The sequence below is a fragment of the Rhipicephalus sanguineus genome, chromosome 6, assembly GCF_013339695.2.
Source record: "Rhipicephalus sanguineus isolate Rsan-2018 chromosome 6, BIME_Rsan_1.4, whole genome shotgun sequence".
Classification (NCBI taxonomy): domain Eukaryota; kingdom Metazoa; phylum Arthropoda; class Arachnida; order Ixodida; family Ixodidae; genus Rhipicephalus; species Rhipicephalus sanguineus.
In genome coordinates, this window is record NC_051181.1 from 54,033,568 (window position 1) to 54,048,629 (window position 15,062).

General features: G+C 47.1%; 1 protein-coding gene across 1 annotated transcript; it reads right to left on the reverse strand.

Annotated features, from left to right (window-relative positions):
- Positions 1 to 12,416: 12,416 nt before the first annotated feature.
- On the reverse strand, positions 12,417 to 14,320 carry LOC119397268 (piggyBac transposable element-derived protein 3). The gene is made up of 2 exons (XM_037664699.2): positions 14,124 to 14,320; positions 12,417 to 13,648 (listed from the first exon to the last, which is right to left on the reverse strand). The coding sequence occupies exons 1-2, from the start codon at positions 14,242 to 14,244 to the stop codon at positions 12,417 to 12,419; spliced, it is 1,353 nt and encodes a 450-aa protein (XP_037520627.1). The 5' UTR covers positions 14,245 to 14,320.
- Positions 14,321 to 15,062: the final 742 nt, after the last annotated feature.

Sequence of the window (15,062 nt, forward strand, 5' to 3'; positions counted from 1 at the left end):
TACAGCTTACTTAACTTTCTCTAGTAGTGCAGACTTCCACCTTCTACCTTGGGAGATTTGCATTGCAAAAATGCGCAGTAATCACGACCGTATCGCGAAAGAGCGGGTACGCGGCGGGCGCAGAAAAAGGCGATCGTCGGCCGCGGAGCAAGCGAGTCCTTGCCGTGACGTCACAACGCCGCGACTGCCGCGCCGCCTGTGTTCGTTCTCGGGGCTAATACCTATTGTATGTGTCCGAACTGGAGCGAGCGATAGTGAAGTCTTCGCTTGGCTTCAGCCTGAAATTCAGCACCACCGGGATAGGCGAAAATCGCAAGATACCGAGCCTTGCTTTTGCGGATGACATCGTCCTAATGGCAGAAAATCCTCGAGACATGCAGGCACTGCTCAACATCTGTGCAGCAGAAATCGAAAAACTGGGGCTTCGCTATAACGCCAAGAAGACGACTGTAGTGCAGCCAGTGGGTGTGGCACAAGGTAATGAAGCCCTGCCACTGTCTGGAAATGCGCTGGAGGTTCCCTCATCGTACAAGTACCTATAGGAGTGACGGATGGATGGATGGGTGCTAAGCGTCCCCTTTATAAACGGGGCGGTGATAAGTGTGCCATCAGGCTCGACAAAAAAAAATTCCCTTTACTCTTCTTTTTCTTTGTGTTGGCCTAGTGTCCCTGCTTCAATTAACTCTATCTTACTACAGGAAAAAAGACGTAAATTCTCAGGCCAGTTCTCTGCCCTTTACGGCAGAATTACCTTACCTTTTTTTCCCAATATTTATTTTTGTCCTTTCTGTCTAATTTTCTGCCACCAATACTCTAACCGTCTCTTACTCATTTCAATCGCGGGTGTGTTCAGCTTTCCATTGTCGTCTCTAAAACCCAAGGCTTCATGTAGGCTCGTGCCCAAACGTACACCTGGGTGGATATCTCCACATTCAATCAGAACATGCTCCTCAGTTTGCTTATCTTCCCCGCAGAATGTACATTGTTCTGTGGTAGAATGCCTGATTGCCACGCAGAATGCTTGGGTTCGATTCCTGCTGGGATCCTAATTTTCATTCAATCAATTATTCAATATTTATTAGTCACGTTCTCTTACGTTTTATTCTTTCCATTCGTCGGGCCAACGCTGCCGATGTCGGTTTTTCTTGACACTCTCACATTTCAATGTCTGTTCTCGCCGTTCCTGGGTAGATATAAAATGTCAATAACCTGTGGTGCATACCCGTACTCCGCGGTCCGTAGTAAACGGGTATTTGCCACACGCATCTGGAGGAAAGGGTTGACGACGTACGCGACAGGATTTTCGCCTTATTCATGTCATGACCCGGCAGTCATATTCATCAAATCCTCTTACCCTCCCATGCCAATTATGGTCTACACCAAGTAGAGGAGGCGATCATAAGGGGGGGGGGGGAATCGGAGATCTCTGTTCGTTCCGCGTTCGTTCTGGCGGTGTTACGTCACAAAAGTGGGCGGTCCGCAGCTCTCTTCCGCCGAGGGAAAGAGGACAGCCAATCGTCAAGCGGTGAACAGCGAGCTTTCCGGAAGTAGACGCGCATCGTTTGTCCTCGGCAAGGGAACCGTATATTTCAAAACGAAGTGTTTCTCGCCTTCTAATAAATACAGTTGTTATACGAAAAGATATTGTTTTTCTTTTCAAGCTCAAACAGTTTCTGAAACAGCAATAGGTTTGAGCGCTGATATTTATTGGTGTTAGTTTTTCTAACGTGCTCGCTATGTCAACGTTTATAGAGCGCTATGTGAAGTCGCGCACGCGAAAAAAAAGAAAAGAGAAGAGTAGCGGTTGGCGCAGTTTTTCAAGATGTCGTGCCACCGGAATGTCTGGCTTGGCTCCCGGGTGTCGAATCGTCAAAAGGAGCTTCTGCTCGCTTTTATAAAAGAGCACCCACAGATACCTACGCCGTCGTGCCCACTGGGGCCGTCGTTCACGAGTGAGGACCAGGACGACACGTGGCAGTAGCTGGTAGCGCTTTTGAACTAAAAGTCCCTGCGCGTAAGACCACAGCCCAGTGGCAGGCCCGTTCATTTTGTTCGCACTGTTCGTTTCGAGAACAGAAAGCGACGCCGCACTCGCTCATGTCTTCAAACGCATCTCGCACCTCCAACCGCAAAAGAAGCACACGTCGCAAGCGCCATTTTCTCAAAATCAGCTGTTGCGGCAGCCGCAACCACCGCATCATGCCGTGCGAAGCCGTTTGTTCGCTCGAGAGAACGCGTGCGAACGGTCTCACGCTCCGTTCGTTTGTAGCAGACGACATGCTCGTTATGACGCGGTATGACGTCACCAAAAAATAAAAGATCAAGGAAAAAGAAAAATGGCTACGCCCCTCAGAGACGTGATTTTTTCCGGTTTCGGCCAATCGCGCACGCCGCCAAAATGGGTACAGAAGGAACGGCGCAGAACAGAGATCTCCGATCACCCCACTCGTTATGCCGCGATATGACGTCACCAAAAAAGAAAAGATCAAGCAAAAAAAGAAATGGCGACACCCCCCGGCCTTGAGTGGCATCTCCGGCTTCAGCCAATCAGCGCGCTTGTTCTTCCCCAGGGAACGAACAAGCGGAACGAACGGATCTCCGATCGCCCCCCGAGACGTAGGCGGTTAGATAGATAGATAGATAGATAGATAGATAGATAGATAGATAGATAGATAGATAGATAGATAGATAGATAGATAGATAGATAGATAGATAGATAGATAGATAGATAGATATGCTCAAAGTGCCACAAAGGCAGCGCTCGTCTTTATTAGATGCGAAGCAGCTTATGGCGGAGTTCAATACGTTTGTGGTGGTGTGCGCCGTGACCACCCTTACTGCGCATGCGCAAGCCCTCTCTCCCACTCTCCTCCTTTACGCAGGTGTTCAGTCGCCTTCTTTCCTCTCCTCCCCCGCGCTGCAGCCACGGCGTAGCCTCTCGCCCCACGTGATGCGGCAGCGCATGGGCCTCTCTCCTCTCCTACGCTCCCCCCCCCCCTCTCGCGTGCCTCATTCTCTCCTGCGACTAGTAAAGCAGAGTAAAGCCTCTTGATCTAGGACAGTAGCGACACTCTCCTCCGCGCGCGCGTTTCCTCCTCGATTCTCCTCGCCCGCCGCCGGCGCTCCCGCGGGCGCGCCGTAGAAATCAATGGAGGCACGCGATGGCGGTCCACTTTCGCGCCCCGGTGCTGTAGAAAACTTTAAAAAATAGTGATAACCAGATCGAAAACACTGAAATGAACGTTTCTTAAAATATTAGTTTCTTTCAAAAGCCGTATAAATGGGGCATGCTAATTTAAAAGGAGCTTTCTGCAGCGTTCCATCATGCAGACGTTTTTTCTGCCACATGGTAACATGCTTTACATTTGCATCTGGTATATGTTAGCTTGCGTCATGTCCGCCTGTGTCTGGGTTTTTTGTCTCTTTCCTGTGCGCGCATGTGCAACACAGGTACTTACAGCGTCGCATCTTGAAATGACTTCGTGGATAATACATTGTCCGTCCATGTGTCATCTTGACGTGAAAGTGGACTTGCGCGGTGGTCTCCAAACGGAACAAGACGCTTGCGCAGTGTCAGAACGATCAAGTGGTGCCAACAGTAACTCATCTACCGTAATAACAGAAGCGCCGGAGAAAGATTTTTCAGAATAGTATTTTGGCGTTCGTGTCAAAGAAACTAGCACTCGGTTTAGCTGTGAGAGGAGACATTCCGTACCTTGATGATAGGCAAACGCCATTAGTGATGTATTATGATAATTCACGCACAAATGCCGTTAAAATATGTACGAGTAGTAGCAGAGTTGAAATTGTGATTTTGATTCGGCAAAAGAAAAATATCAGAGCCAAAATCAGAGAGCAGTATCGTCACGACGTTTTATTATCATGCTCGCGCAACTCGTTGGTTGACATATAACTAAAAACAGCATTGTATAATATTCCGCATCAGAATCAATGCTAGTGCATAAAGTATGCTATGAAGTAGGAATTAAGCTCAGAAAAAGGCATTCACTCACAGAAAAGATCGAGTAAAAAGGGCGTCTTTTTGTCCCACAACAATAATCGCATGTGGCTTGCTTGCGTTCCTTTTATTTAAATCTCGGCGCTGGACACTTTACTAGCAAAAATGCTATGTCACGCTGATAGCGCACATGCCGTTCGTGACCAGAAACTGCCGAGTGCGCGGCGATAATGCAAGGAAAGGAAGGCAAAATAAATGACGATTATTGTTGTGAGACAAAAAGATGCCGTTTCTACTCGATCTTTTCTGTGAGTGTTGTCAAGAAAATAGAAAAGTGGTAACAGTATATCATTGCACATACACCGTTTTACACATGACACAGAAGCTTCACTGCGACAAAAGGTGGACGGAAAATCATATCTCGCACTAGGAGCTTGTCTTTACTAACAGCGGCTCTGTTTTCTTGGAAGTGACACTGCAGGCGCTTCTTGCAACAAATATAGAATGCAAATATTCGTTTAAATGAGATTTCGGCACGCATTTACAGTCAGGTCACTAATTTTATGAACTATACAGTCGGATACAGCCCAAAAAGCATTTACAAAATAACAATATACGTAGAGTGAGCAACGGTCAACGTGGTGTCATGTGGCGCAAACAAAGGCTGTTTTCAAAGGTCTATTCAAGTAAACAGCCTAGGTGCAACTAAAGTGCCTTAACGTTAAGCACAGGCACTCATCACCACCTCATTTCACGGTGGACACGGCGGCATGCATGCCAATACTTTTGCTGGCACACTTTGAGGTTTCAACCATGGAAAATCTTTTTGACGCTTCAGTTTTGATGAGAATGTCCATGCGAATTTTGCAAAATATTTGGACAATAATAGGAACCACGTTGTGACAGGCGGGAAAGCACGTATGCTGCCAAGGGTGCTTTCCTGTACCTCTTTCACATTTACCGTGTTTCGCACTAGGGCCTCTTTATTGCTTCAAAAGTAATGCTCAGCAATTTTGATTACCTCAATCACTCCTTACGACGGAGTAGTCAGGAACTGGCGGTGGTCCGAAAAATTTTTCAATTGTATCAACTTATTGGGGTGGGCCATTTTCAACTAGTGCATTGCGACAATTTTCACACTGCATTCGCCTCATCACCCGTGAAATTACGTAGCCCGCCAGGTACACCAGGGACTCCTCTACTTCAGGACTTAAATCTAGGAGGTCTTCTGGGTTTTGAATATTGTTTACCTTGACTTCTGTCTCAGTTGTGTCTGGCCAATTTATCAATATATAGCCTTCCTCCTCAGCACAGCTGTCATGCTTGCTGGGTTCAAGGAATTGCGCTAGTGTTGCACTCCTCAAGCTGCATTTAAATTCATATAGTCGTGGTACAGGGTTCTTTGCACGCAGGGTGGAGAAGAAATATTCGAGGCCGTCCTGGCTTAACCTGCTTAGGAAAACGTACTGAAAGTTGTACTTGCTGAGAAGTACATCTTGGACTTCTAGAGCTGTTTTTGTTGCCATAATGATGCCTGTCTGCACAGGCTTCCAAACACCTTTGTTTTCGCTGCCAATATGAACTGTTGAGAATAATTCGGCTGTCGCATTCAAAAAGGCAACACTGTCCTCATGAGCTTCCTCAAGCACATGACTTAAAGCGAGGTTAGTTGCTCGAGACGTCATGAGACGAAACCACCTAAATACGGTTTCAACGAACCATGCAGTAGTCCGTGCGTTTACGGAAATTTTTTTCTGCTCCTCAAGTAGACGCAAACCAGAAGCTGTGTCGTTATGAAAAAGAGAACAGGCCGGGCCTACCTTCATTTTAACGCAATAATTTGGATCAATAATAGATGCGTTCAAGTTCGGTGCAAGCTTTATGTCATCCTTCTCGTCATGCCTCACAAGGGCCCTTATGAACGCAATGTTCACGCAGTTTGTTGGCAAATCATGTCTCTCTACAGTTGCTTTGGGAAGGTAGATGAGTTGACCTTTCACCAAATGATTTCTTAAATTTTTTAGCAAGTGAGGTACATAGGCCATAAATCAAAACTTTCTTTGTGGGTCGCAGGGGTGAGGAGAACTGGTTCGCGGCCTGCTGTGCTTTCCGACGGTAATTCCAAAAAGCTTCCAAAGTGCCTGATTTGCACTGCCAATGTCAGAAACAACAACGTGGATACTGAGACCAATGGACTCACAGGCCGTAATCAGATCAACTACATGAGCTTTAAAGCTGGCAGCATGAATAGAATTGAGTGAGATGATCTAGCCGATGGTTTGCTTCCATCTAGTAGAAAGACCTCCCAGCATGAATACCAAACCATGTGTTGCTAAGCAGTCATCAGGTAACGACCCATCAGATAAAGGCAGTGTGGGTGAGCCCAATACATCACAACACGAACGGTCATATACGAGACCAGACGTGACTTGCATCTCGTCTATCATCAGAACTGCATGGCGTTCCTCTGGCTTCATGAGGCTGACCTGCAGAACGTAAACTATATTAATGACTCAACGTGAACTCACAACAGTGTGAATGAAAGAGGTACGATGTAGATTAAAAACCTGCAGGCTGAACCATTCAATCAAAAAACTAACACAGCAAAACATGGATATAGGTCAATATCTGCAAATAGGCTTGGGGAATATCTTGAGGGGGTTCCATAATATCAGTAGGTAGCCCGGGTCGAAACTTTTGAATGCTCGATACGCCTTTGCAGGGCGCGTTCTGGGGGCAATGGGTAACCGTATTCTCTGAGAAGATTGTAGCCCTGCGTTTCGCATGAGAGCCGTAGCCTCAGTGACTTGACGAGAGTCTAAGCTTCCCGTCGCATTCCCTGAGTAGGCAACCGCTCCAGCGACGACATCTGACCATCACTGAAAAGGCCTTTGATCTTCTTAAGCAGTGCCTTTTCCGCCTCGCTCTTCAAGTATCTTCTCTTTGCGGCTTGTAATTTCCTCTTGCCGTCATCTTGATCACGCTCCAATGCAGCTATGCGTTCCAAGAGTGCCCGATGGGATGCTGAAAAGGGGAGTTTTTAGTATTTGCCCATTTTGTGTAGTTTAAGCACATAAAATAATTGTGTGCAGGGCTTCCGCAGAGGGGCGTAAAGGCCTTTTTCTGCGAAAGAGTGTGCAATAAAGTAGGAGTGTGCGCATAATGCCTTTTCGAAACCGACTCAGATAAGAATAGCGTAGCTAAAGCCGAACTGAATACTAAGAGGACCGAATCGAATAGGAACAGAAAATTTGCATGATTATTCGCTACTTGTGACAAAATTTATAGCAAACAAATATTCATGCGAAACAGAAGCGCTGGCGGCGAGTCATGGAATTAAGTTGTACTATAGCTATCGAACGACGCAACACGGATGTCTACTAGGCGACGCGCCACTTGAAGTGTGTAGCTTACCTCTGCGATCTTCATGTAATACGCATAGGAAAATTGTAGTTTGCTACTAGTGACGATTACTCAAACATCGAGGCCAAATTCCACAACTGATAAGAGGAACGAGAATTTGAGTCATGGCCCAGGAATAAGGTATACTATCAGAGTTGGCTAAGCGTGTTTGTATACCCTACCACATTGCGTTATCTTTAGGGTGACATATAGGCATTATGAAGCACACCCCACTAGCGCACAGCGCTGTGGTACTAAGCACCCTTCCTGCCCGATCGTGGCAGAATGCGGTGTGGCGTCGAAGTGGGCCCTTCTTTGAAGGCGATAGCCTTAGATGCCTCATTAAGCATGAAAACTGACCGTCGTCGGCGTCAACGCGACTGATGCAAAAAGTCGTCACGTGATCATGACGTCACATATGCTCAAGATATGCAACGTCACCATGACATCATAGAGTTCATGAAGATGTCACATAACGTGACATCTTCATGAGAACGACTGAGACATGAGACTGAAACATGAGAACGACTTGCATTTGTGTTCACTAATTTGGAACATTCACAGTTGGATTTCTTCACCGAATCAAATACAAGAATACTTGAGTCGATATTTGAAACATTGCAGTATTATCACAACCCTACACCAAATGTCTGGTGCCGGCAGCGAGAGACTGATTTGAAGACCACTGTGAGGTTGGCCGCCACAACATTATGAAAATGTTCCATTTACGTGTGGTCAAAACAGGTTCATGACACGCACCACGTAGATGACAGCAGTCATGAGATGGTGCTAACGGAGAAATGAAATTTCGGCATGAGTGCACCGCCGCACGCTAAATACGTGCGGGAAACGAGACAATAACTTACAGGAGGGTTTACTTGAGGAGGCGGTGGGCCCTATTCCGGTCGCGCTGCTGTATTCAGGCAAGCAGGCCGTGTCGCCAGGCGCTGTGTGAAAGCGTAATACCATAGGATACAACCATATTATGAACAAAAGGTATCACCTACCTTTGATCAAAACAGGTTCGTGGCACACACCAGGTAGATATGCAGTCCTGAGATAGTGCTAACGGAGAAATGAAATTTCGGCACGAGTGTACGGCCGGACGCTAAATACGTGCGTGAAGCGAGACAATAGCTTACAGGAGGGTTCACTTGGAGAGGAGGCGGGCTCTATTCCGGCCGCGCTGCTGTTTTCAGGCAAGCAGGCCGTGCCGAAAGGCTCTACATAAAAGATTATGCTGTGTTTGGCTGCGTCGTAAATAACCGCCGAGAACATTATTGCTGAAACTATCATAGATGGGACAAGGAGCAAGCAGCAGCAACCACTTACTGCCAGTTTGAGGCTCACCTCTCTGTCGAGGGGACTTCCAGTGCTTCACGACAGGTCGGTGTGAAAATATTGTTGAGACTGCGTTGGGCTTCAACATTTTTTTCCCCAAATTGTTGTAAAATACGCGGCTCAAATTGGTCTTCAGCAAAATGTAGCTAGAACGTTTAGAAAACATTTAAACATTCATGCACGATGAACATTGTCATTTACATAATTACAAGTGACTAATAAGTTGCAGTGCTAAAAATTATTGGTACAGAAATTTTCTGCATTACTACGTCACACCCATAATTATAACTAACTGCTAGCGTGGTCAAAACACATCGATGCGATGATTTTGGCTCGTGTTATCATGAACAGAAAGAAGCTCTCGAAAAAACCACAGAAGGGTGATTTTAAAGCATTCGCTATCAGAGCGAGAATTTTCGGCCTCTGCCTCGAAGCCGATATCGACAGCAAGCGAGCGCGATCAGTAGAACACCACCTGCACGTCGTCTACGCGAGAAAACCACATTATAATAGTCGCCCAGTTATGCGTGCGTGGCATTCAAATTCAAAAGCAAATTGACGAACTAAAAAAAAACCAGTGTTAGCTAGCTGGCGCTGCTTCTTTCATTTCATTCTTTCATTCATTTAATTCTTTCAGGGCCTGCATTCGTTGCATTTGTGTGGCTGAAGCGCATATCAAGGTAAGCTGGAAGAATAACGCCTTTACAAGCCGCTGTTCCAATTTTCAGTAAAACAGACAACGTATCCTGCAAGAATGTTACAGCGCAGAAAAAGAAACGAACGGGCGAGTAGAGGCCACACGGATAAGCGCTGAATTGTACCTGAGGTTTATTTGGGAAAGCACGCATAGTAGTAGTCACAAATGCGAATCTCATCTTCGATGGAGGCGAAAATGTATGAGGCCCGTGTACTTAGATTTAGGTGCACGTTAAAGAACCCCAGGTGGTCGAAATTTCCGGAGCCCTCTACTACGGCGTCTCTCATAATCATATCGTGGTTTTGGGACGTTAAACCCCAGATATGATGATGATGACAAATGCGAATCTGAGCAAGGAAAATAGGTAAGCACAAACACGGCACGGAAAAAAAAAAAATCACTAAGGTGATCAAGTCGTCATATATAAGACAACGCCGTAAAATGCCGGCGTCACAGGGGCACTTTTGAACGCGATCAGGGCCGTTCCAGATCAGGTGCTGCTACGCGGTCACTTATAATCGCAATCGGGCCCGATCAGGATCAAGATCATCGCCATCTGCTCATCGATGTCTGGTTCCCAGATTGCGATTTGACTGACGTTTGCGCCAAACTCGATCCGGATTAGTTTGGACCGAATAGCAGCGATGATTGTTGATCGCGATCAAGAAATCCGATCCGGACTGATTCTGATCGCGATCAAAACTACCCGTGTGACACCGGTATAAGAGATAATCTAGTTTTCCATTAGTGAACGGAAGACATGCTAATGCACGCGTGACCAAGACGAGCCATTTCGGTCGCGGCCTGCTAGATAACGGCTTACTATCGCTATCAAAATGTTGCTTTTTTTATGCGTTGTGCTTGTGTGTTTCTTTTGTTCTTGCGACTGATCGCATTTGTGTCACGATTTCTATGTGTGAATTCTCCTCCCCCCCCCTCCCCCCAAAAAAATAAACCCTCATTTGGGAACCAGCGCCAGTAAGTCTCTATTCGTCCATTCGTTTGTTTTTTACACCAAACATTCACAACAAACGGAATCTAACAATCACGACATGCGCGATCGAGAAGCTGTATCATCGCACGTAATTGTTCGCAGCGGAAAGCAGATCCTATTCGCTGCGAGATCGGGCTATAGGTGGCAGCACCGTCGCCGCGTTAGTGTGGATAGGCGGTCGGCGCCGCGTATACAAATATACGCAGCGGCGCTTCGCCGCAGGCGGTTTGAGTCGATTGTCGGCGAATAAAGCGCGTTGACTGCAGCTTAATGGTGATATATATACGTCGTTCATTGCCACATTAATGCACGAAGCCGGACTAACGTTCCTGTTACGTGTGAGAGAAGCGCAATCTGCCACTCAATGGGGTACTAGCCTTCGGTCACAGTCGTGTTTTGCACTGTGCTCGATGTTTTTATTGCTTTATTTGTACGTGTTTAACTTATGTACTGCATATGTCAGAATATAAGTAGTGTTGCGCGACTGGGCCAATTAAATATTTACTTCTTGCTCTATAGCGCGGCTACAAAAAAAAAAACAGCCTGTATTTCTGCGTAATTTGATGAAGTAGAACTTTGTGCACTCTACTTTTCTGTTTGCATGAATACGCGTACCGCTATATAAATGCATGGCTTCGGGTCTTTTTTTACTGCTAACCGGCCGTTGCAGACGCTAGTTCATACTTTTCGGTATCACAAGGATTTCGAACTCGCCAACACTTTACGAGAAGATTCGAAATAGGAGGCGCAAAGAAGACGACGGGCGAGAAGGGAGACACACACACACAGGGCACCCTGTGTGTGTGTCTCCGGCCCTTCTCGTCTTCTTTGCCCCTACTACTTCGAATCATGCAATGCCAGCACGCCCAGGTGCTCACACTCACATCGTTTACCAGAAGGTGTCGCTAAAATTCTACATTCACGCCTCGGCATTTAGTACTTCTTTCGTTTAGGACGGCGCCAAATGCACTATGCCATTGAACGACAAGGTGGCACCCACATTGAAATGATTTTGGCGAACGGACGGTACGATGGTTAGACCTAGCGCCATACCGACACGTGCATGCACTCACTTATTAGAGTGCATACAAGTCTCGGAAGGCGAAATGCTTGTGTGTATCGTGTAGGCATACGTACCAGCATTCGATACTGTGCCAGCACAACGGAACAAGCTGTCCTCCGAGGACGCGCATGACGTAAGCACACATGCGAACACGGCGTGGCTAGCAGACGACCCAAGGAGCCATCCACACCACGGGGTTTCGTCCGCTCGCCGCTAGGTGCCGACTCTGCTCGATCTCGCGGCCAATAGTTGTGTACATTATACTGAATAACAGTTGCCAACGTGCGAGGTGATGGACTCTCAGCTGAATGTTCAGCATATTGAGGGCAACCCCATTTTTAACCCTTTATTGACAAGACAATAAAATACTTGCAGAAAACATTTATTTTCTACATATTTACAATTGTTGCAACAAGACTAAGCATATTTCATAAAAAGAAAAAAAATTCTGCGTATAGTTTCTAAAATACAGCTTTGTTGCCTGTGGGCAACACTAGGCACTAGCCATAAGGTAGGCTTCACTGCGTGCTTCTTACGGGTTAGTGTGGAATTTGTGCATGCACTCCTTTCCTGGAGTAAAACAGAGGCGTACGTTGCACTTCCTGCACATGACTCGCGTGATTCCTGTGCAGTTTGGGTATTTACAACGGCCTTTCTTTGCAGAAAACATCGGGAGATGGTCAATAGTGTCGAGCCTTATCTCCTTGCATGGAACAGGAGCTGATGGCCCGCGCCGCTTCTTCGCCTGTAATTCATTCTCGACTTTTGATGGGCCCAATGGTCGCTTCCTCGAAGGTGTTGATACCTTTCCCTGTTGCCTCAGCGTGCAGGCAATGTCTGCTTTGAATGTTAGCAGGGTCATTTGGTGCTTGCAAGGCACGTTAGCCGCGGTGGCATCTCGGCGGTAGAGGAGCCAGCAGTTGACAACTACTACATCTAATAAATGAAAAAAGAGCCTCCTCTACCACTTTTTTGACCTTACGTGGATGCGGTAGAGTGCCACAAGCATGTCCATAAGATCAACACCTCCCATGCATTCATTGTAGATGCCGACAATAGCAGGGCAGGGTATGCTCACAGTCGTTCGGGTCTTCTTGTCGAAGCGCTTCACGGCCTGCTCGGGTGAAGCTGAAGCAAACGTGGACAGTAAAGTCACGGGGCGGTTGTCAAACCACTTGACAGCCCTCAGGCTCACCCCTTCAAATGTGGTCGCCATTTCCACGTAAGAGCCACGCCCTTTCTTCTCCAGATCTTTGTCGGATGGAAGCTGGCATCCTTTTAGGCGAGCCTCGCGTACTGTCCCTACGGAACTGATTCCAACCTTCTTGAGGACTACTTGTAAGTCCACGCCGCAAAACCAGTTGTCAAAATACAAGATGTAGTCTAGACCGCGGGGCACGATACTCGCCATTCGCAGGACGATGTTGCCACTTGCGCCGATGTCGGGAAAACCTTGCTGAGGAAGAATTTTGCCTGTGTGAACTTCAAAGTTGTACATTATGCCGCGTTCATCGCAGAGAAGGAAAAGCTTATAACCCCATTTTTTGGGCTTGTTGGGCAAATACTGCTTCAATGAGCTGCGGCCTTTGAACGGCACCAGCTGCTCATCAACGCATAGCTTTTGAGATTTTGGTATCTCGCGGCATTTGGCGACCAGGTGGTCCAACAGGGGCCGCACTTTGTAAAGCCTGTCACGTTCGGGGTCATTCTGGTCTGGTGCTTCCTGGTTGTCACTAAAATGCAGCGACTGCTTGATTTCTTCCCACCTGTCTCTCGTCATGGTGTCGGCGACTTGACTGACTCGGAACCTCTGCGACCAGTACATGCGTGTTTGAGGCAGCTTCATAAGCGACATAGTGAGCACTGTACCGATGAACTGCTCTAAATCATTGACTGTCATTGAAGCAACTTTGTTCGGATTCCTCTGAGCGCTATACAGGGAGGACTGCTCACAGATGTGAGACAGGAATGTCACGTCAAAGACGTTTCCGAAATAGGTGATGGGAGACCCCACCGGGGATGGGTAGGGTGGTACGTCTTTCCACTCAGGCATGGCATTACTCGAGGAGCCTCGGACAGCCTTCCATGTGGGAGAATCCTTCGAAGGCTTGGGGATTTCTTCAAGCGCATTGTCGATACTGGCCGTGCTTGGAGCTCCTGAGACCTCTTCATCCTCACTGTCAGCTGGCGGTGCTGTAAAAATTGCACAGAAAATGGTTGCGATGTCAACAAAGTGCAAGAAAAAGCCAACAAAATTAAAAATAGTAATTACTCTCGTAAATTTCATCAGTGCTCTCTGTGTTCAGTAAAATCTATTTTATGCTAAAGAAAAAAGTTGCGGAAATACTGTTCCGCTAGCTGGCCTAAACAATGACACTGTTTGAAACACACAGAGCCAGCCTGCTGCAAAGCGTAAACGGAATGCCAGACTATCAGCGTCCCACGCAGAGCTGCCGAACTTGGGAACACCTAGAAGCGTCTGCCATGAGAGATGCCGACAGCCACAAACAGCCTCAAGTGGAAGTGCCGGGCCACACAGCCTTTTGTAATACAAGCAACCCCTTCCTTCACCTCCATCCCGCTGCGCTTTATTATGCAAGAGACCGTACTTTATTCGTCAATCGAATGATAGCATAGTTCCGACTGACACGACAAAATAAATACTTACTTGTCCGGGCTAAAACAGCGTTTTCAGGCTCTTCGTCGCTCGATGAATCCAGGTCAGAGTCATCACTGTAGTCAGGGGGCACTTTCGCAGCAAATTTTCCATAAAATGCACCCGGGTCCATTCTTCGAAATCGTTGCTTTGTCTGCGTGTCCTGCGTGAGGTGGTGCAGCGATAATGGCAGCAGTGCAGGCAGAGGAGCGCGCTACCAGACAAAATTGCACAGCGCAACATCAGCGGGATGCGAAACACAGCATAGTGCCTGGTGTTGCCTGTAGGCAACAAACACCTCACGCGCCCGTACGGGCCCAAATTAGCAGCGCCGTTCATATAATTTGACAACGAGGAAAGTGAGGCATTTTTCTAAGCAATTGCAAAAAGCCAGAGAGAGAACAACGAATGCTTACCCGGAAACAGATGTTCGAACGCTGAAGTCGCGTCGTAGAGCGCTCTGCAGAGATTTGCGCGCCAAACTTCTTTTTTCTCTTCGTCGATTTCTTAGTTACAAATCAGAGGGCGCCACACATCCATGTGGCAGTAACATGGGGAGACTTTGGAGGGAAAAAGAAGCTCGCGAAACCGAAAGTGAACAAAAAAAAAATATTTTCCGCTATGTTGCCTGTGGGCAACGTTCGTCAATAAAGGGTTAAGCAACGCGCGAATAGCCTAGGAAACAAAGACGTTGATGAGCAGGCCGGAACGATATTTAAAATGTAGCATTGTAGCATTCGGCGATGCTTTGATACGAGCAATAGGAAAGGCGCCTTACCTCGCAAAGAACGCTGTTCTTTGTGGGAACAAAGTTTTTTCGGCTGATATTGTGCAGGGGCCACTGCTTCTTGCGCAAGCCATCACGCTTACCTTGAGGAATCGTAAAAAACATGGCTGATCCCTCCGTCATAGGAATCGGTATAACACGAAAGTGAAACGTGTCTTCACAGA

What these genes read in the sequence shown, in the direction of transcription:
- LOC119397268 (XM_037664699.2), bottom strand. Translation starts at nt 14,244, where the DNA reads ATGGACCCGGGTGCATTTTATGGAAAATTTGCTGCGAAAGTGCCCCCT. An exon ending in CGCTGTTTTAGCCCGGACAA is followed by an intron (nt 13,649 to 14,123) that starts GTAAGTATTTAT and finishes CAATTTTTACAG; the next exon opens with CACCGCCAGCTGACAGTGAG.